Here is a 22,803-nt window from a genome sequence, read left to right on the forward strand (position 1 = left end):
GTGGGGGTTCTTGCCAGACTTCAAAGGAGGTGGACTTTTGGTTTTCTGATAGTTTGGGGAGGCATTTGCAAAATGAAAACTGCTTTGGGGAATTGAACCCAGAGATGGAGCTTTTAGCCGTTGGCCCTGATGGAGGCCAGCGCTGGGCCTTCCCTCAGTCCCCTCCCAGCCCCGGGAGCGCGCCGAGCCCTGGGCATAGTGGGGTCAGCTGTGGTTAGCCTGGCCGCAGGACTCTGCATTCCTTTTGGGCTTTGCTTGGTTTGGGTGGGTGTGACCACGAGTTTACTCTGGAGAAAACTGAGACAAAGGTCTAAATTGGGCAGGATCTCGAATCTAATGACTTGTTTACAGATCCTGTACTTTTTCCAGGGCAGGGAGGAGGAGGGGGAGGAAAGGGCAAGCTGGCCACTGCGGGCACATTATTGTTTTTCAATCTAAGGAGGTGGGATCGTTTCAGAACCCAGCAGGGCATCTCCTGGCAGCCAGTGGGCAGAGCGGCACTCTGTGTAATTTTCCAAGGTGGGGAGGAAGCGGCGGCGGCCGTGGCCTCTGCCCACCAGCTTGGCTTCCGGGGCACAAACGCCCGCCCCTGCCACATGAAAGGCCCCGTGTCCTCCCGCTGCAGCTTACAGCAATGGGGGGGCTTGCTCCAAGTGCACCCCAGCCAGGGTACCCAGTAAAGCATGTGCACCTGCAGGATGGCCAAGGAAACAGAGCAGGACCTGTGTCAGCATGAAGCGATGCCCAGAAGGCCGTCTCGAATGGAAGAGCCGTCTCATTTAAGGTTCTGCTCTAAGGTGGCATTTATTTAATGACTGTTAAGTGTAAGAAATTCCGCTGCCCTCCCCTGAAAATTGCACTGCAGATTTGAGGACTTGTGCTTCTAGATTCTGGCCGTTCTTCTGGAGCTCAGAGGGCCTGCTTCTAAGACATTTAGGCCCCCAGGGTTTACCCCCCAAAGGGCAGGTTTGGACCACAGGGCAGGCCGGAAGTGCCTGCGCCCACGTGTGCCCTGGCGCTTTATAGAAACGTCCCTACTGGGCCCACACCCACCCACGAGTCAGATGTTGTCTTTAGCTTTTATGAGGGGGAGACTGAGGCCCAGAGGTGGTCAGTGATTCACTCAAGGCCACACAGCGGCTACACTTCCTTTGCACAGTGTGCACAGATTCACAAGGCGAGGCAGGAACCCACGTGTGCCTGAGCTCCTCAGAGTGAAAAGAGGGTGAAGGAGGGGTCTGCAAGGTGCGGTCTGCCCTTCTCCTGGACTGTTTCAGTTGGGTGTGGCTGATTCAAAGCTGCCCTGCAAGAGAGCGTGCTCCAGTCTGTGAGTAGAGGAGCCAGACCACAGGGCGCTGCAGATTCTTGCTTTGCAGAAATCTTCCAGATGTTGATGTGGGGGCATCTAAAGTGGTGCTGGGATGGTGGGAGTGGGGTGTCCCTGGGACCCTCTAAATCCTCTGGCGGGGAAGCCTCATAGATACTGACTTGCCCAGGGAACTCAGGAATGGAAGGGGACTCCAATTAAAAATAGCATCAGCTGTAGTAACCACCCTTCTGTAAACACTGTAACAGCTAACGTTCACTTTATACCCAGTCACTTAGAAACTCTGTGATGCTGTGAACTCATCTGAATGCAGAGAGGTGGCCAGGGCAGCTAACACAGCTAGAAAGAGAGGCAGCCAGAAGCCATCCACCGGATTCTAATCCCAGTTCCCACCATCAACTAAATGGGATACAGTAATGATTCTCCCCCCATCTTCTGAGGCTCCCCCAAAGCTGGCGACCCAGGCCCGCTGTTGGTCCGCTTCCTTCCCATCCTCTCCCAGCCCGGCCAGGGTCTGACCCATGGGGAGGCCAGGTCTGCGGGAAGGAGTAGGTGGCAAGATTCCTTTCCACTTGTTTCCTGCACCTGGAAACAAGCACAGAGGCCATTATTTGGATGACTTATTGTTTAGAGCTTTTGTTTATTTTGGTTTGGTTTTTAAGAAACCTTTACAGAAAGAATTGTGCAGATTTTTCAAATTTCAATTGTTGTCTGCTGCCCGGCCCAGCTGACCACCTCGCCACCGGCCGACTGCTGGATAAATCTTAGTTAGTGGCCACAGACTGTGTTATTTATCTGTACCCCCGTAGGTGGAGAGTCAGTGAAATGGGAGAAGCTGCAGAGCAGCTGAGGTTGGACTCAGTGGAAAATCCAGAAGTGCAGATGTGGATCCAAATTGGGCTGAAAAATCTCATGAGATCAGGCTTTCTTGGACTTCCTGCTTTTCGCCCAAGCAGTATGTTCAACATAAACGAACTTTCGGTATTTTGAAACTTCCGTTTCTGATCTCAGAACCTGGAAGTGAAGAGCTGTTGTGAACATTTCCACAAATTTTGTCATGGTTATTCTGGAGGCCAAGTCCAACCCGGTAATTATGGAGCTTTTGGGCTCACTAACACCACAAGAGCCTGCCAGGACTTCCATAGAGGAGGGGGAAGGGCCCTCTGCCGAAGGGTCCAGGTTGGGGAGATCGGTGTTCAAATTGTAGCCCTGCCACTTCCGGCCGTGACTTAACCTCTTGGATGCTTAGTTTCTTCATCAGTTGGATGAAGAAAATATACCATTTCATAATGTTGTGAGGACAGAATTCTCTGTGTGTGTGCGTGCTCTCAAACTCTCCCCTCTTTGCCCATGTACTAGTGTATGACGTGTGCATATATGTCTGTATGGTGCATACTTATCTCTGCATAGAGGTGTGTGTGCATGTATGTTTATGTATTATTAATGTTTACCTTGAATATGTTCCCCTGGGGATCTAGGGCAGCCAGTTTCTGACAGCAGCTGCATGTGGAAGTCAGTGAAATCTCCCTGATTCACTGTCCAGTGGCACCTCACACACAGGCACCGAGGGCTCTGCATGCAGAAAGGATGAGACTCTGTGAGGCTGGAGAAATCTCTGGTGGTGTAGAACAAGAAGCGAGACTTACCTTGCACTTTGGGAGCTGAGTTATGTTCATCACATCCTCTTTTGCTTCTAGGGTCTCTTGCTCTCCTGCAATAAGCTAGCAGGAATGCCAGGCTGGCGGGTGCAGTAGGAAAGCAAGGTGTGAGCAGAGCCCTGCCCAGGCATTGACTGGAAGGAGCAGAGGTGGGTGGGGGTGTGAAATGAGAGGAGAGACACAAAGAGGCAGGGACCAGAATGAGAGGTGCATTAACCCACCCTATGCTGCTAATCCATTCCCTGGGCAAGCCTACACTGCATAGACTGTGACTTCTTTGCTTCTCTATTTTTTGGCTTACATTTTTCTTTTACTCATTAAATCTATTGCTTATTTTTAAGTATTTTTTAATAGCAGTTTCCAAAGTACTACATTATCTTCGCATAAAATTTAGAAAATATGGAAAAACCTGGGAAAATGCCAAAGCGCCTGCAGTATAGCAACCCAGAAAACAACCTATTAATATTCGGGTGTATTTCCTTCCAATCTTTTTAATGCAGATATATATACATCCACGTCTGGTTTTTGTATAACCAGAATCGTATTGTTTTGCAATCTCCTTTTATTCTCTTTGTATTTAATTATGGCTGTTTCCCTGTATCATCAGGCGTTGTGGTAGGTCACTGTGTCTTATGGACTGCCAGATAAACCCTCCATGAATGTTAAGTGCCGCGTTTTTGGACAGTATCTTGCTACTCTTCAACTTCTGAAGCTGGGGTGGTGTTTTATAACAGGGCTAGAAAAGTGTTAGTGGCTCAGTCATGTCCAACTCTTTGTGACCCTATGGACTGTACCTTGTCAGCCTCCTCTCTGTCCATGGGATTCTCCAGGCAAGAATATTGGAGTTGGTAACCATTTCCTCCTCCAGGGTATCTTCCTGACTCAGGGATCGAATCTAGGTCTCTGGCATTGCAGGCAGATTCTTTACCGTCTGAGCCACTAGGGAAGCCCAACAGGGCTAGAATTCTTTCTTTTCTATTTTAATAAAATATCCTTTATGGGCTTTAGAAATGATCTCACATGAAGTGCTGAAAAAGGGATGTTGAAGCAGCTACAGGATCCCCCTTCAGTCGGAAATCGGGAGGCACAGGGGCCTGGGTTCACCCCTTTGGGTCACCCAGAGGGAGGCGGGATTGAGGACTTGCAGGCCAGTCCAGGGCCCAGTCTGATGGCACCAGGACACCTACATCTCTGAGTCTGCTGCTACCACAAGGCTTCGTTTTTGCATAGGCTGTTTGACTTGCACAGACGTGGAAAGCAGCCACTAATAACAGAAGAGCTGCCTCTTCCGTCGTCAGGCCCGGCCGTGGCTGCTCAGCGACTTGGCGTCTGGGGCGGCGGCTGTCTGCCACACCTCTGCCCTCCCAGCAGCAGGGTCAGCCGGTCTGCTTGTCAGAAAGAGGCCAAGCCTCCCTGCCCACCCCGTGTGTGCTGGAGGTGGGGGAGGTAGACTTCTGAGGGCTCTTTGTCTGGTGAGGGAGCCAAACCTCTCTGCAGTGGGAGCCCCTCTGGCCAGCCCCTGCCTGTCGCCCTCCACCCAGCTGATGACCTTCTTCTCCTCCAGCCCCCATGAACCAGAGCTCACTTGGCCAGCCTTGAGAAGCTGGAACCTCCTGGTAGCTTCGAGAGAATCTGTCTTTCCCAACTGAGTGCTGGCAAGTCTGTGAGGGAGAATTTTCTGGGAGGACCAGCAGCTGTGCGTTTATCCCGGCATGATACCTTGCAGAGTTGAGTCAGCCAAACCCTTCATCAAAGCCTGAACTCACATGGTCTGCTTTGTCAACCATTCATTCATTCCATTAATAGGTATTTAGTGCCTCCTGTTGGAGGATTGGACTTCCCAGGTGGCGCTAGTGGTAAAGAACCTGCCTGCCAATGCAGGAGACATAAGGGACACAGGTTCCATCCCTGGGTCGGGAAGATTCCCTGGAGGAGGGCATGGCTGCCCACTCTAGTATTCTTGCCTGGAGAATCCCATGGACAGAAGAGCCTGGTGGGCTACAATCCACGGGGTCACAAAGAGTCGGACACAACTGAGGTGACTTAGCAGGCACGCAGCGCACTGCAGGGCTAATGATGGGATGGAGGATAAAACAGCTAACACCCCTGCTCTCATGGAAGACACAAAAAATATAAAGGGAAGTGACTAGAATCGAAGAGTCGATGGTGGGAGTCTCGGGGGAGATACCTCCCAAGTAAGACCCTTGATACTCCTGTCTTAAGTTTGACAGTGGAATCCTGCCCTTAGTCCAGCCCCAGCCTCTGCTGAGCACACAGCTCTTCCAGCCGCTGAGCTGTAGAGAGACCATTGCTTTGGGTAAGATCAGTTACGGGCAGGAAAGGAGCCTGGCTCGAGCACACAGCCCCACAGACCCTTGTGGTCATAGAGTTCCTAAATGAACTCGAACTTTGGGGGCTGGGATCTGTTTACTCTTGGCACACTGGGATTTCCTGTTTCTAAGAAAATGGGCTTAGATGCTCAGCTGCATTAACCAAACAACATGTTGACGCAAATGAATCTGAAACTTGCCAGCTCCAGACTCTCTAGAAGGTCAGATTTGGGAATGAGGCGTTCGGGTGACTTTCCAAACCCTGAGTTCCAAATCAGATGACTCAGACTAGGTATTTATTGGGGGTGGGGGTGGGGGGGGCTCCTTTCCAACCCTCCCAAACTGAACTCCTGCCAAGTGGCCTTCAGGTCGGAGACTCCCTGATCATCTTGGAGGGAGCAGGGGTGGGGGGACCTTTCCCCTGTCCACAGCTGGCGTTAGAAGCGGGTATCCCAAGTAGCTTAGCTGGGATGCTCTGAAAGATCCAGCCCCAGCATCCCATCTGCCTGAAATGATCACCATGAGCTGATTCCTTTGAGCCCTGGGAAGCTTGTGTCAAAATGCAACTTACTTATTGACATGACTGTCTGAGCCAACCTTAGCAAGGTCCTGTGAATATGGCAAATCTGGCAAGTTTTAACAGGGCATAAGGGAGGGCAGGACAGGAGATGACGTCGAGGATGCTTCTCAGAGAAGCCCAACCCAGAGAAGGGAGCGCAGGATGGGGATGTTCAGACACGGAGCATAACAGTCTAGTGACACCAGTTTGGTTGAGTGTAGATTGCAGAAAGCCCCATCATCCACCTGGCTACAGGTGGCCCTCATTTGGGACATTCTATCTCTTCTCTGTGGCCCCTAGACTCCAGCACACCTTGCAGAGCTGTACCTGATGAAGCTTCTGGGAGAAGCGCTTTCTCTGCTGGGAAAGATTTCACAGTTTTATCAATATTTGAACCAAGGGACTAAGTAGTGTGGCTTTACATATGAAAGTCCAACTATGTGAGTTGTTGTTCCTTCTTCAGTCGCTAAGTCATGTCTGACTCTTTGTGACCCCATGGATGGCAGCGCTACAGGCTTCTCTGTCCCTCACCATCTCTCAAGAGTCTGCTTAAACTCATGTTCATTGAGTCAGTGATGCCATCCAACCATCTCATCCTCTGTCGCCCTCTTCTCCTCCTGCCCCCAATCTTTCCCAGCATCAGGATCTTTTCCAAAAGAAAAGAGTCAGCTCTTTGTAAAAGGTAGTCAGTTATTGAAGATTTATTCCATCACAGAACTTACAGTCATTGAGATATTGCTGGTTACTGCTTCCTGACCAGCGGCTAGTTGGACCAGGTAAAGTTCCCGTGGGAAAACCCATAGTCCAGGGAATGTGAATGTCAATGCACAAAGTCAATACAGGAGCATTATTTTGTATTTTGATCGTGTATTAGGTATTGTGAACCATGGTGGTGGAAGTCTCTGAAGAACCAGGATAAAAAAATATCTGCTGACAACTGCATACAAGTTCAAAGTAACAGTGGAACTATGAAAGGGAACAGAGGAACGAGTAGGGGATGAGACAGTGTATGTGGATAAGCCAAAAAGAAAACAGAAGAAAAGGAAAGTCCCTGTGGGTTCAAACTAGTGCAAGAGGGCTTCCTGGAGGAGGTGTGTTGTGATCCAGAAAGGTTCATCTTCATGCCTGTCCACATCACTGGAAAATAAAAGGCCAGAATCAACATCTTTACAAGCGTTGGCGGCCTGTGAGCAGTGGTGAGTAGCAATGGCTGTGAGTGATTCTATGGAGCTTGTGCACAAGGGTAGAGATATTTCAGAGGTGGAAATAAAAGAATTGTGTTCCTGGTGCCATCTATGTGCTGAGCACCAGGAGCGGGCATGGTGGGGGAAAGAGAAGGAAGGAAGGAGAATGGGAACAGAAAGACTGCTGGAGATTTCCAAGGAAGGGGTGGACGGAGCCCATCCTTTCTTTCATTAGAGTCATCATCAGAGGCGTACTGAGCACCGTGCGGCATTGTGAATGCAGTGATGTATATATAAGGTGTGGTTCCTGTCTTTGATTAACAGTGTCCTGATGGACACGGGCAGACTCTGAAGGAAAGCAAGTGCTTTCTTTCACAATACTGTGTACTAAATGTCACAAGAGACCAACTGAAGAAACAACCAACTCTGCTGGAAATAGCTGGGAGAGCTGGGGAGGGCTTCGTGGAGGGCAGCTCATGATGGAGTTGGCTTTTTCAAGTGACTTCGGATTTACTTGGCAGGATATTCCAGGACACTGGTTCGATCCCTGGGTTGGGAAAACCCTGTGGAGAAAGAAATGGCAACCCGTTCTAGTATTCTTTCTGGGAAATCCCATGGATAGACGAACCTGGCGGGCTACAGTCTATGGGGTCGCAAAGAGTTAGACATGACTGAGCACGCGCGCACACACACACACACACACACACACATTCCAGGATGAGGGAGCATGAAGGGGAGAAGGATGTCAGTAAGTGTGCCACATTTACAGGGCAACGGGCGGGGACACTGGAAAGGAGCTTGGGCTTGACCCCCAAAGCTATCACTTTCATATCAGATTCTAGAGAACTTGAATTTTATGTCGTGGCCAACAAAAAAAATCAATACTTGTTTTTGTAAGGGAGTCGGATCAGCAATATTCATTCAATTCCATTAACTATGCATTTATAGGGCACCTACTACAAGCAAAGCATACACTGTGCTGGGTATTCCTAGCCCTCAGGGACCCTCTAAATCTGGGGAGGAGCAATGGAGACAGTGAGGAAAAGACCACAAACAACTAATGCAAGATTGTTGAGGAAGAAGCAGAGGTTCATGGAGGCAGAGATCCCCAGAACCCTACTCAGGCCCGATTCGGAGATTCTACCATTTCTCATTTCTTTCCTTGGTAATTATCCCTAGGACTCACCCTCTTTCCTCCAGGAAAACTGCATTTATTAGCCCCAGAAGGAACTGTGGGGTTCAGGTCGGACTGTCAGCAAATGGGGGACTCCCCAAAGCCACTCAGTACAAGTAGCCAGGGCTATGACTCCAGGCTGTGACTCGAGGTGTTTGGTTTAGATAAAAACTATAATTAGCTGCCACAATTGCTGGTGGATGTGGGAGGGGGGATGGGAAGACTTAAATGTGAGTAGTTGTTTCTGGGTTCCTTTATTTCTGGCTCTTCTGATCTGGAGTCTGTGTTCAGCTAAATCCTTCAGTTTGCATATGCAAAGTAACCCCCTAGGTAGGCCTGAATAGCATCCCCTCCTGGGAAACTCAATCAGGGTCTTCCTGTGCCTTCCTCCTCCTCCTTCCCTTTCCAGTCCCAGCTTGCACACCATGCCATATCCACACCCTCTCGTGTCTTCAAGCAGTACCAGGGGGCTGGCCGGTCCCCTTCAGATCATAACCCACATCTCGGCCCCTCACACTCACCTGTGACCACAGGCAGGCAGAGGCAGGGGATTCAGACTCACTTCCTCAAATCTATCCTGCGCATGCCTCCAGGGGACTGTCTGAAGAGAAGCCTGCGGGGGCTGGCAGAGCAAGGCCAAGCCTGAGCCCAGACCTAGCTATTGCAGTGCCCGGTTTATAGAAAGATAGCTTGTCCTCCCTTTATGTGTTTGCCCTCCTTTTCTTTTTTTTTTCTCTTCTTGCTCTCTTTCTGACTGAGTTGCCTCAGCGCTGGTGGTTTCAAAACTAGCAGCTGCAAACTTATGAAGGAAAAAAAAAAAAACCAAACCACAAAAACCCGTCTTGTGAAAACCGTGTGTGCCAGTCTAAAAGCGGCAGGCCGTGCGGGAGGAGAGCCTGCTCACGTGTTAGCCGCCAGGGTATGGGGATCACGACTGGGTCTGCACTGAGGCAGGACTTGCAGCATGGCCCGGGCCTGGGGGTGTGCGGGACAAGGCAGGAGAGAAGGAGGGTGGACTCCACGCAGGCTGGGAGCCTGTCAGGAATGACTGTCTGCCTTGGAGGAGATGTTTGAAACAGTCTGGCTTCCCAGATGCAAATCACACCCGCTGTCACCACCACATCACTGGCGTCTTCCTCCCGAAAACCCAAGGTCTGACCTCTATCCTGGGTCCACTCGGGAGCTGGGGAAGCACCTGTACCTGCATCCTGAGTCCCCTTGTCCCCAGCTAACACCCACTCACACTCACCAGTGTGTTCACACCTTTTGGGACCTCCCCTAACCCAGCCTCAAACTCTGACTCCGTTGCTAGTTTCAGCCTGCCACTCAAGGTAAGAAGTAGGAAGGACCTGACAGGAGATCCTCAGACGTTCTTGGAGGAAACTGAGTCCTGGTCTGGCCCAGGTTTGAAAAAAGAAGTCCTCAGAAGTTTCAGGCTGGACAGGAGAGCTCCTTGAATGACCTCGACAGGCCTGGGCTACTTCTCCTGCCCAAACTCTACATGACTATCCCCTTTGACCAGAACACAGAGGATGCTCAGGTCATTCGGCCAGATCATTGGGAGATCTGTGGATGGCCAGGCAGGCCACTCATAGACCTACAGACAGAGAGCACGGAGGCCACCCCAGGAGGCCCTCGTGGAGCACACCCGTTGCCAAACCCTGTGGGAAAAGACAAAAGGGGGGACAAGACACAGCTCAATGCACAAGAGCCCAGTGGACTCCGGTTGTGAAAGCAAGGCAGAGGAATCTGGGGTAAGTGTGTCAGTATTTGAGAGGCAAGTTGGCGAAGTGATCAGCACTGGGTGGGGTTAATGACAGAAAGCTTCAAGGAGGAAGTAAGTTCTGAGTAGAGGTTGAAGGAGGGGAGGGACAACGGCTGGGCCAGAGGAGGGGGAAGAGGAAGTGTGTCCTGTGGGGGGAGGGGCTGGCCTTTGGGAAGGGTGAATGTGCTCTCCTGCTGGCCCTGGGAGCTGGCCACTTAGAGTTGGACCACTTGGTGGTCCCACTTAGAGTTGATATCATTTGGGTATATATATATATTTTTTTTTTTTTTGATGTGGACCATTCTTGAAGTCTGTTGCGTCTGTTACAGTATTGCTTGTGTTTTACGTTTTGGTTTTTTGGCCACAAGTCATATGGGATCTTGGTTTCCCAGGTGGCTCAGTGGTGAAGAATCCACCTACCGGTGCAGGAGACTCAGGACATGTGGGTTCGATCCCTGAGCGGGCTATAGGATTGCAAAAGTCGGATACAGCTGAGTGACTAAGTACGTATGCATAAGTGGTATCTTAGCTCCCCAACCAGGGAATGAACCTGCACCCCCTGCATTTGGAAGGCGAAATCTGAACCACTGGACCACCAGGGAAGTCCCATTTGGTTGTATTCTTAAGGAGGAAGAATAAGATTTATAACAGGCGTGCTGTGTAGTGGCAAAGATGTAGACTTGGGAAGAAGCACATTTTAGCATCAGACAGATCTGGGTTCACACCATAGCTCTGCTGCTGATAAGCTGGGGAACCTCCCAAGCTTCACCTTCCTGAACTATAAAATGAGGAAATTGGCAACAATGAAATGAGATGAAATAACTTACACAAAGTGCTTTGTTCTGTACTTGGCCAAGAGCAGCTCCTAAATCGATAGTGGTCAGTACTATATATTTTATAGCTTACAGTTTAGCAAGGCAGCCACTGAAAACTGTTTAAGGTCCCTAGAGTGTCAGGCTTTCAGATTCTTGACGTCGGGTCTCAGCAGGTCAGGCCTGTGTCATCCTTGTAGTGGGATGAAGTCAGCCAAGCTTTGAGTGCTGGGTCCACGGCAGTGGTCGTGGACAGGGCTGACCCATCAGCTTCGAACATTGGCCTGCTGCAGCCAGAGGCCTCGAGGCATGGGTTCAAGTCCCGTCTGATTGAGAAGTAGGCACACCCACCCACCTGCACGCATGCTCAGTCGCATTTGACTCTGCAACTCCATGGATTGTAGCCCACCAGGCTCCCCTGTACATGGGATTTCCCAGGCAAGAATACTGGAGTGGGTTATCATTTCCTTCTCTAAGGGTGTTCCCGACCCAGGGGTCAAACCCACATCTCCTGCGTCTCCTGCATTGGCAGGCAGATTCTTTACCCCTGAGCCACCTTGGAAGCCTTTCTAACTGTTTAACAACCAGCTCTCTGATGTACGTAACCTGTTTCCCTGGTATAAACACTGCCACAGTGGCCAACTGGAAGCTGCCAGTGATACTGAACCTGAATCTGGGGCTGGGAAAAGGCATGCGCCGTGAGGTCTCCCCTCGTAACCCTGGACCAGCATCTGCTGCCTCCCGCGGCTCCGTCCAGACGTGGGGAAGGACGCCTGTCCTCCGGGCCAGCCTGGTTTTGCTTCTTGTTTGTTTGTTGAGGGTGAGCGTTAAAGGAAGAGAGCATCCCTGCCGTCTCCTCCATCCTCCCCTGGGTAGAAGTAAAGATTCCCTCCCAGGACCCACTTCCCCTTGGGCCACTTCCATCCTGACTAGCAAGTTCACTTTGCTCACAAGCCGAAACAGGACAAAACAAACTGAGGGCTCTCTCCAGCTCTGCTTTAAGAAAGACCAGCAGGTGCAGCCTCCAGTTCTACCACCCTCGTTCTGGGAGCTGCGGTCCTTCCGAGGTGGAGTGGCCACCCCTGGAGCAGATGAGGCTTCACGTCCTTTGGGAAGTGGCTGCACCATTTGCCTTCTTCCTCTGAATTATCCAGCAGCATCCAGCACAGGCTTATGGAGCTGCAGGAGATCTTAGGGATGGTCTGGGTGCCCACTGACTGCCGTGAGGGTCGGACGGGGGTGAGCCCCTCAGATGGGGCAGGTCTGCACACCCCGCTCCCTTTCTGGCCTGTGCTGATGTGCACACATTTTCCTCAACCATTTCTTCCTCATTCCTGTGGTCCCTGCGGGTGTGAACTCCCTCGGGCAAGCCTTCTCTTCTTTGTGTGTTCCCCACAGGCACCCAGCACAGGGCTGGGCAAACCGCTGGACTAACTGATGAATAGATCTGCTCCTATTTGCAATGAAGGAACTGACAGGAGTGGTGGGAAAAGAAAAAAAATCGGGGCACCTCCCCTGGCAAATTCCATCTTTGGATTCCCTCCTTCAGTTACAAGAAATATTAATATCTTGTTTCTACTCCCTGTTTACCCCAGTGGGCAACTTCACCTGGATATCAGGTGGGTCTGTACCACCTACACCATGCTGAGGGATACAGCATGCCATGTAAAACCAACCACAGTCAGTGAGCTCCCTAGCTGGGGAGTGGGCTGAGGGGAAAACCCACGACTCCCCAAACCTCTGTTCCAACCACCAGAGCCACGCCTTCTGCCTGCGGCTCTCTCATTCCTCGAGGTGACCCACGCTGGGCTCCACGGTGACGCTGAGCTGCTGGTGCCTGTCTAGGTCTATAAGGAGCTGGCTGGACTCCTGGGGGAAGCCTAGTGCACTAGAGATGGGCCGCGGTGGCGCTTCTGCAGCGAGCACCTGCCTTCCCCCAGGCCCCTCGCCCTGTGACCTGGTGTGGATGGGGACACAAAGGGTACCTGACCGGGCTCTGCCCAGAGGCCTTATTAGGCTCTGAGTTTAGAAGAAAAGAGGGAGGGGGAGGGGTTAATAGAGTGACAGGAAGTGAGCTTATTATATTTATAAACAATGAGCCCATGTTCACATTTCAGGTATCCTGATTCATCTCGCAGGTGGGAGGGAGGAACTGCTGGCAACCTTTCGCTCGGGGCTCCGGGTTTTGGAACAGGATTTCCTCTGCAAGTTGTCGAAGATCAGATAAAAGTCTTAATCTCAGGCACACACAGCCGCAGGCCTTGGGCCCTGCCACCGTGTGCTCGACTTTCAGTAATGAGACTGAACAATGGTTCGGGCCATGGGACAATTAAAGAGGTGGGAAGATAAATGGGTGAGGTTGGAGGGATGCAGGGCTTCCCGTGGGAGATGCGGGCCCGCTAAGCAGGAACACTGGCTGCGGTCCAAGCAAGGTCTCTTTTACACCCTTGGCCTCCTTGTACCAAAGAGAAAGTATACAAAAGAGAAACACATCCCTACCGCCTGTTTTTAAAGGATGGAAACGAGAGGCAGTCACTTCTGCTTCTCAAGCTGGTTTCTTCTGAACTGGCTGGAGAGCATGCCCCAAAATTAGCTGGGAGGGCTGGGATGTGAGGACAACTTGTAAACTTGTAAACAACTTGTAACAACTTGTAAGCATTCTCCAGAATGCTTGCACTCAAAGGATGCCTCCCACTTTTTTCCCCCAAAATGCATCTTTAACTTCAGCATCTTCTCAGAGCAGGCAGAATCAAGATGTTCAGGGGTCCCTTTATGGAGCGGCACGCTGCTCAGGAACCCTCTGCTCTACTGACCTCCAAGCTATTCTCATCTTCCAACACAGAGTTCATTCGTGTTGGCCAAGCCAACTAAGTCAGTTTTAGATATAAGGGGTCATAGAAACCTTGATGATCTTGGAATCAGGGTCTGTATTCCGCAGGATTCTTCCTGCTCAGAAGTCCCTCTTTTGATTCTTACTCTCACCATCTCCATTCTGCCTGCCGTGCATGTCTTGGGTTGTGTGGGAACTGTGCTGAAAACTTCACCCATCCTCGTTCATCTAATCCTCACCACCTCATGATCCCCATCTTACAGATGAAAACCCAGGTCTCAGAAATGTCTCCTAACTTGCCCAAGGTCTGCCAGTGCACACATTAGACCAAAGTACTTCCGTTCTCACTTTGTGGAAACAGTATTTCAGTCGCTCCACTGTCCTAATGGGGTTTTCCTGGTGGCTCAGCAATCAAGGATTCGCCTGCCAATGCAGGAGACACGGGTTCGATCCTTGGGTTTCGAAGATCCCTGGAGGAGGAAATGGCAACCCACTCCAGTATTCTTGCCTGGAGAATCCCATGGACAGAGGAGCCTGGCAGGCTACAGCCCATGGGATGGCAAAAGAGTCAGATACCACTTAGCGGCTGAGCACAAGCACGCGCATGCACATACACACACATACATTGTCCTAACACTCATCCGGTGTTCATTCAGCGGAGAGAGGAGTGTGGTAAAGGGCAGACCACTACTACTAAAGCCATGGCCCAATTCAAGAATGTACTAGGGAAGGGAAGTCGCTCAGTCGTGTCCGACTCTTAGCAACCCCATGGACTACAGCCTAGAATGTACTAGAAGGCTGATAAATAAGCTGGCCTTCCCAGGAAGCCACTTCCAAAGTGATGAAGAAGGGCTCTTCTCAGAGGAGAGACCCAGGGTGAGAGGCCTTTCTCCTTCCCTTTGGCCACTCCCGTGTGAGGACAGGGGTGACTCCCTGAGTCTTGACACCACTGCTGCCCTGTTGACTCTGCCTCTGATAGAGTTCAGGGGGACTAGACCAAGCCTGTGTGATGAATACACCACGAAGTGGGGCGGGTGGGGAGTGTGCTTAGTTATTTGCCAGGAGGATGCAGTGGGGAGTGAGGGGAAGTAAAGCCTAATTAGTGAGTTTCAATTTACGGAATCAATGATTTTCCCAGATGGGCTGTATTTAGAGGCTCCTGGAAATCCTGCATTTTTCTACCCCTGGTTCCCATCCTTTCCAAGCCTCGGCTGAATGGATCCGGAAATCCCTTGGGAAAGAAAATGCATGGGTCTGTTCACCTTGAAAATGAAGAAACCAAAGAGGCAAAAGGTCCCTCTTCCTTCTCAGGTGGACTGATTAGTTTTACAAGCACCTGGGAGACCCCGAGGAAAACGCAAATGCCAAGTCGTCTCCCGGTGAAAAAGCACGTAATAATCTGTGCAAAACAGCACCTCTGGATAAACACAATGTGGCTATATATATATATACCGTGGTCGTTTCCTGTTGCTCTGCAGCTTGTACAGCGAAGGTGGGGTGAGGCTGCGGCCATAAGCCGCATGGTGACATGTACATTAGCCGTGCCCTCTGCTTCCTGTGCTGCTGATCGCCCTAAGGGGACCAGCTTGGCACTGCTCAGAGCTGCCCACAGGCAGAGAGCCCCTGAGGTCTGACCTGGGGTGTCTGTCTGTGTCTGTGAGGTGCACTCCCATTCTCCCTGGGTACCGGCTGCCTCTGTGCAGAGAGATGTCAGTGCACAAAGCACCAAAGAGCCAGCAGCCGGCATGCATGTCTAACGGTCTGCTTGTGTAACTTCTGCACCACAGAACCAGAGGTCTGGGAAGAAAGGGTGGTAACAGATGAGCGGCCCTTGTTCCGTTAAAGGGGCAGCTTCAGTAAAATAAAAAAAACCCTTAGTGAGGTTGTATTAAAAATCATTTTGGTGAAACCTAGGGCTCACAGCCCATGTGCTAGAAACCCACAATGCCAGGAACAGCAACCATGATTGGACTCTGAGAGTGGCCTCTCATCTTAGGATTTCAAAATGCTTGAGTAGACATCTCCCAGTGTAATTTTGGATTTGCAGACCAGAGTCCCACTTTACTAAGCAGTGAAATGTAGGCACCAAAAATGCAGAGATTGGCCCCACACCTAGAGCAAGTCAGGAGAAGAGACTGGAGTAAAATTCACCAGGACTCACAGTTTTCCATCTGCTAAGCCAGGGATCGCCACCCCATTCCCAGGTGCTGCCCCTCTCCTCTTGTGGGAGGTCCAGGATGGAAACTGGCATTTTTCAAAAGTGTCATTTTTTAAGTTTGGCATTTTAAAAATTTTCAGGAAATTCTGTTGTGCAGACAGAATCACCATGGGTCTTAATCACTTGGCCTGACATGTTCTACATGAATTGTTAAACTAGAATGCTGTAATTTATCAAGGCAGTAAGCAAATATTGAGTGTATACTGTCTGCGGGCTTGATGCTGAGTCTTGGATACAGAAGTGAACAGATTAGACCAATGATTCTGCTTTAAAGAGTTTTCTAGTGGAGGAGACACTATCCCAGTTTTGAACAGATAGAGTTTAGTTTTGCACATGTATTTCTAAATATGGTTTGTGTGATGACGACAGGGTGGAGAGAATAACTCAAGGCTGGATGTAAGTTAGTCTGAAGATTCAAAGCAAGACCCTCTGAAGATAGGATATTTATACGTAAATGACAAAGATGGAAAGAAGGACCGTGCATCCCCAGTCTTTCAACACAAAACCAAAGCCAGTTATGATTCTAAGAAGCAACTAGTTACCACAAAAAGAAGAAAAGGGTTGGGGGTGGATTGCTGTCTTGAGCTTAAGAGCATTTGTCTCTATTGAGGGAACCATGGCTCCTCCTGCCAGTGGTGGAGGTGGTTTATGGCAGGACGAAAGGGAAAAAATGAAACGCAGGGACATAGGGTCCACTGGTAACTCATGATGAAGGTTCTCTTAGGGCACTGATTGCTTCCAGAGTGAGTCTGGGGGACGTTCACAGGTGCTTTATGCAAACAGGAATCTGATCAAATTAGTGTGGGAAGCACTGGCTTATGCACATATCCAGAGGCCCATGTCTCAGGACTTAATCAGATAACCTTACACATGCTGACATAGATCGTGAATCTCTAAGGGGAGGAGAGGGCTGATACGGTCTGCCGTGTTTTCCAAAAATATGTCATGGTGGCACAGTTTTTCCATGAGCACCTAACCAGGTTCTGAAATATGATTCTGCCTAAGACCCTCTTGGGGAGAATAACAGATGGTGAAACCAAGAATCTGGTTCTCTCCATCTAGAATGGTCTTCACTAGCTTCCTTTTTAACCAACACCTCAAGAGATTTTGAGGCAGCAAATCCAGGAACCATACTTCAAGAAAAACTAATAGGACTAGAATTCCACGGAGCATCTCCATATCTTTGCTCATTTCCATGACTGGCCTCCCTGGCTCTTCTGTGTTCTTTTAAACCTGGTTCATGCTGAGTGGACACAGCTAAGTTATTGGGCCAGGATAGACTTTTTACAAAATCATTTATTTATTTATTTGGCTGTGCTGAATCTTAGTTGAGGCCTGTGGGATCTAGTTCCCCAACCAGGGATCAAACGCATGCTCCCTGCATTGGGAGTACGGGGTCTTAGCCACTAGACCACCAGGGAAGTCCCAGCATAGACTTTTTTGAAAGTAATAATAATAATAAGTAAAATGAGTTACAGACAGCAATTTCACCCTTGGTCTAGAATCTGCTGGGCGTCCCGTGTGGGGTTACAAAGGCCACCCTGGTCATTTGGACTCAGGTTGGCAGGAGCATCACGTGTGGTATGAGATGCTGTGCGTCAAAAATTCCTGAAGCTGTGCAAATACTGGGTCCATCAGAAGTTTTCTTCTGCAGCATATACCCACCTGCCTTTGTCTGATTAGCTCCATCTCTTTAGCTACCTCCCTTGCTTTCCAAGAAACACGGGTACTCAGAAAGACCCTTCTGGATGCATTCATATGCACAGAAGTTTGTGTCTTTTATTCTCTCCCTTCTGTCCTGGCCACCAGAAGGAAACAGGCTGGAGAAATGGGCTCTTTGCAGAGGGTGTGGAATCCCCTGGCCCCTTCTATCTGGGTTGCATTCAGCATCCAGAGGAGGGGGGAGGACCAAGCACGTGATCAGACAAGGCTTGTTGCTAAGAGGCAAGGTTCAGATTACTCACCTGGGTCCCAGTAACTCCCCACCCCCACCCACCAGAGCTCCAAGTACTCCACGGCTGCAGATAGAAAACTCGTTTGGTGTTACACTCCGAAAGCATTCCAAAGACCAGTGTGCCAGTGATCTGAGTTGGTTAAAAGATAGCCTGGAGATGGGAAGAGGAGATGCAGAAAGAAACATGTGAGAAAAATCGTGTTTTCCTGCACATTTAATAGCCCTGCCTTGTCCTTCTCAGAGCAAGCAGCTGAAAAAATTTAGAGAAATCTGTACTTGTGTGTGGTTTCTCAGGTTGGTGCAGTGGTAAAGAATCCGCCTGCCAATACAGGAGACTCAGGTTCGATTCCTGGGTTGGGAAGATCCCCTGGAGGAAAGAAGGGCAACCCACTGCAGTATTCTTGCCTGGAGAATCCCAAGGACAGAGGAGCCTGGCAGGCTGTAGTCCATGGGGTCACAAAGAGTCAGACACGACTGAGCACACACACATATAAAACTTTTGTGTGAGGCAGGTCTAAAGATGAGTTTTGTGTGAGAACACAGACAAAGAACCAGGTTAAAAGTTGAGGATGGTTGTGACTGAAACCACGGTGAGAGTACCTTTCCTTCAAGATGACTGCATACTGACTGCTTGTCTTTCTGACTCACACATTCTGCATCTTAGTGTGTTTTGCTTGGTTTGCACTAATCCTTTGGCTGGTGGTCATTTGCTCTTGGAGGCCAGTTTCGCTTCCTGGTTTTGCGAAAATGGCAGTGTGGCCGGTCGCTCGGGCACACTGTATCAGTGCGGGAAGTGTGCAGTTTTAAAATGTCAAAGCCAGCAGCCTCCTGTTCGGTGCCTGCCATCAATCAGCAATGTCTCTGGACCCCCAAGGAGCCTGCTGCCAGTTAAAACGGTAGCGCACAGACAAAGATCTTGCCTCAAGACTGCCTACTATCTAACCGAGGGCATGATCAAAAGGGAGAGAAAGATGGGATCAACAGAAAAAGTAAATGCACTCACTGCTACAGTGTTTTAGGGCAAAGCGTGAGTCAGAGAAAGGGCTGCCCATGGGGAGGGCAGGGTGTCTGGGGTCCAGAACATGGGTTCACATTTTTTTCACTGATGGGCTGTGTGACCAGAAATGAGGTCTGAGCCTTCCTGTATCTCCCTTTCTTCGTCAACAAAATGGGGAGGGGGGTGATAATATTACCTACCTGTTCAATTTATTCTGGTGATTAAACAAGGTTATAGGTGTGGGAAGCTTCCCAGGTGGCTTAGTGGTAAAGAATTCACCTACCAATGTAGGAGACGCAGGTTGGATCCCTGGGTCAGGAAGATTAACCTGGAGAAGGAAATGGCAACCCTCTCTAGTATTATTTCCTGGGAAATCCCATGGACAGAGGAGCCAGGTGGGCTACAGTCCATGGGGTCATAAAGAGTCAGACACAACTTAGGGACTAAATAGCAATAAATAGGTATGGGAGGGCTTCCATTAAGATAAATGCCTTACACTATAAAATTGTCTAAAAGTTCAGTTATTATTATTGCTACAATAACAGCATGGAGGGCCATCAGTCTAGAACATGCATCATCAGCCATTTCCCCTAAAAAGCGAGAGAGGAGTAGAGACTGAGCTGAGTATAGGGATTAAACCAGCCCAGTACTCTGTTCTGGCCCCGTCATTCTTTGCTCGGAATTTCTGTATCACTACTGAAAGCTAATCATGGTTACCAGTTGTACTGAAAGATTTAAGATGAACTTATCACATCTAAGATTTGAAGAAATCCAAGAAAAGCCTGTACTTCCTAAGTTATCACTTGGTTTTAATTTTACGGAGCTACCTTCAATTTAGGAGAATTTTGTGACTGTGCAGTTGGTGTAAATTCCATAGAGATCCATTTGATGACTAAAAAATGATCATAGTAATTATGAGTATTATTAAATATCTAGATAAGAGAGGCAAATATAAGGTGTCCTTATGACATCTATGTGATTGTCATTTCCTAGGTAGCTAGATGGGTTTCTCTGGTATCTCAGTGGTAAAGAATCTACCTGCCAATGCAGGAGACACGGGCTTGACCCCTGCATGGGCAAGATCCCCTGGAGGAGGGCGTGACAACCCACTCCAGTATTCTTGCCTGGAGAATCCCCATGGACAGAGGAGCCTGGTGGGCTACATTCAGTGGGGTCAAAAAGAGTCCGACACAACTGAAGTGGCTTAGCACAGAGCACACAGGTAGCTAGATGAACCAGGAGACTGTATTTGGCTATGGTTGGAGAATTAATTGTGAAATGCTAATGAATTTCGTAGGCTTTTGTGAGTCTTCTCCTCCCTTATATGCTAGGTCCTGTTGGAAATTCATATGATTCCCACAAACAGAAAATAATACTGAGAATAATTTTTTTTTAAATTTTCCTTTAAGGATCTCATGTGCTGGTCTGAGAAATTGTTTAATCCCACTTTAAAGGGAGGACCTTGGGAGGAATAAGACAAAGACCAGTTGAAAGAAGCAGCTAGAATTAGGGACTGGTTGATCCTGAAGATTCCTGATACTAAAATCTCCATTTGGTATCAGAGGCCAAATGTCAGTTCCTCATACATCTCCAAGGCAGCCATCTATCTGCTTACGCATTGAGACTGCGTTAAGACTGAGACTTTTCTCCTTCAATCCTTCACCCAACCCCACTAAACAGGAAATGCAAACCACTTGAGCTGAACAAGCAACTGCCCCCCTGGGCCCCACCCCCACCCCACCCAGCATAAGTACTTTGTTCTCTGCTTTCCATTCATTTTGATGAGCTATGTACATTCATTTCATAGATGCAGGGCAATCAGTTAGAAGTTGTTAGAAAAAAGAAGACTGGGTCATAATTCTTACCCTCAGATATCTTGCCTTCAGGAAACTTCCAACCAAAGAGGTCCTGTGAATTGATAAGCTACAGCTTTTGATGGTGATATTAGCAGCTCTTGATATTTAGAAATTTTGGGGGCACGTACTTGTAGCGGGCACATCACATTTAAAGTTCTGATCGTTGACTTGATATCCTAAATTGGTTTGTCACTTGATTGACTTTGGAGAGGCAGGAACCTGGAGAGACTTCTTGAGACACATCCATTTCAGACACTCCCAAAACATGCCAGGTCCATATAAAAATCTCATCTGAAGCTACCTCATCTAAAACCAGAAGCCTATGGCTAATCGTCCACCAGTAAACTGTTTACTGACTTTCTGGGGCAAATGTTCAGCAAATACTATATGATCAAAAGACAGCTAGAAAGAATGTTTTGCTTTTTTAAAAAATTCTAGATGAGACAGATGATTGCCTATGTGCATTCTTTCTTCTGTAACACTATTTGCATACATTAAATATTTATAGCTCAATTTTTAGTAGTTTTCCAAATGCATTGTAATTTGTGGGTATCTGAGTGTGTGCAGGTGTGTGTGCAGGGGACAGTGAAAAAGACAAGGGCTTCTCGTCATTGGGGGTAGAACCTGACTCAGCACCCCAGACCAGTCCAGCCCAGTCTGAGTTCCAAAGGATGATACGACCCAGATGAGTCCCTGTCCAAGCCCCAAACAAACATATTCTAAAGGACCCGTCAGTGTAAAGAACATGGGCATCTGCACTCTCGGTGCACACTTAATTCATTAAATAGATGAGGACTTCTGAAAACCCTTAACTGAATTTGTTGAATCTAGCCAGTTTCTTAGTGATGATGGTATGGGCTCTCGATGGGAGCAGAATATAGAGACAGAGGGAAGGAAAGAGCCCAGGGCCAGCACAGCTCTGTCCCCACATCTGTAGAGGGAGGGGACCCTCTGATCACCTCCCAGCATTATCCTCAGGTCTGTCTGAACTGGGGCTTCCCCGGTGGCTCAGTGGTAAAGAATCTGCCTGAAATGTGGGAGGCATAGGAGATGCAGGTTCAGTTCCTGGGTCAGGAAGATCCCTTGAAGGAGGGCATGACAACCCACTCTAGTATTCTTGCCTGGAGAATCCCATGGACAGAGGAGCCTGGTGGGCTACAGTCAGTGGGGTTGCAAAGAGTCACACGAGACTGAAGCAACTTAGCACATGCACACATGTCTTAACTTGGAGCTGAAAAACCAGACTATGAAGCACAAAGTCAAGTATTCATGAGTGAGATTGGTAGGATAGACATAACCTGGGCCTATTTTGCATTTCTCCAGACTCCCACTATGCCGGCTCACTGGCCTTCTGCGCTGGGCTTCTTCCAGGGTCAGTGAACTTAAATTTTACTCAGTCCTACATGGGAATCTCATCCAGCACTCCGTCTCCAAACCGTGAAGTCAACCATGAACAAGATCTTCCTTTTTTTACCCTTCTTTTCAATTTGATTTTTAGTAAAATAAATAATACAAATACATTATTGGGGGAAAAAAAAGTCAAATAGAGATAAAGTCAGAGCCCCCTGACTCTGAGGTGAGACCACACCCAGTCTCACTTCCCATCCTAGAAGTGGCCATGGAGGGTTTATTGAGGGCGTAAGATAGATCGTTCGAATGATGCATCACTTTTTCCCGCAGGAAACTTTCTTTTTGGCTGAGTTCCAGTTACTTTTGCTGTAATGTGACTTGTGAGGCTTTTGTGGAGAGTTTACTTTCTATCCAAATGCAGATGGTCTACACTGTATGTCTAATACTGAAGCCTTGGCAGTCAGGTGCAGAACTGCTTAATTGAAGTTTGCGTGGAAATAACTTATTATCTTTATGGAAGTAAATAGCCATTTGTAGTTCCTTAAGTAAAAGACATCAGCACCCTAGAACTTGGGAGCTGGGACGGGTGGCAAACTTCTACCATTGTGCTTCCCATCTTAGTCCTAGTAAGTCATCTCAGTATTTTACTCTAGTGTTGTTATTGTGGTTGTATAATTTTGTAAAAAGAAAAAACAACAACTTTTTATTTTGTATTGCAGTATAGCCAATTAACAGTTTTGTGATAGTTTCAGGTGAACAGCAAAGGGACTCAGCCAAACATATACATGT

The 22,803-nt window shown here is 48.8% G+C and overlaps 1 protein-coding gene across 2 annotated transcripts in view; it reads left to right on the top strand.

The window, feature by feature from the left end:
* The window catches only part of FLI1 (Fli-1 proto-oncogene, ETS transcription factor), a 132,001-nt gene that overhangs the window by 25,165 nt on the left and 84,033 nt on the right, over nucleotides 1-22,803 (top strand). The window contains exon 1 of one of the 2 annotated variants that reach the window (XM_010844680.1): nucleotides 7,713-9,986. The exons of the other annotated variant lie outside the window; for it this stretch is intronic. Coding sequence (XP_010842982.1) covers nucleotides 9,933-9,986 — 54 coding nt within the window. The 5' untranslated portion in view covers nucleotides 7,713-9,932. Of the gene's footprint in view, nucleotides 1-7,712; nucleotides 9,987-22,803 lie in introns of those variants that run through there. 2 annotated transcript variants of the gene reach the window in all.

This window comes from Bison bison, unplaced genomic scaffold (assembly GCF_000754665.1).
Source record: "Bison bison bison isolate TAMUID 2011002044 unplaced genomic scaffold, Bison_UMD1.0 scf7180017864205, whole genome shotgun sequence".
Classification (NCBI taxonomy): domain Eukaryota; kingdom Metazoa; phylum Chordata; class Mammalia; order Artiodactyla; family Bovidae; genus Bison; species Bison bison.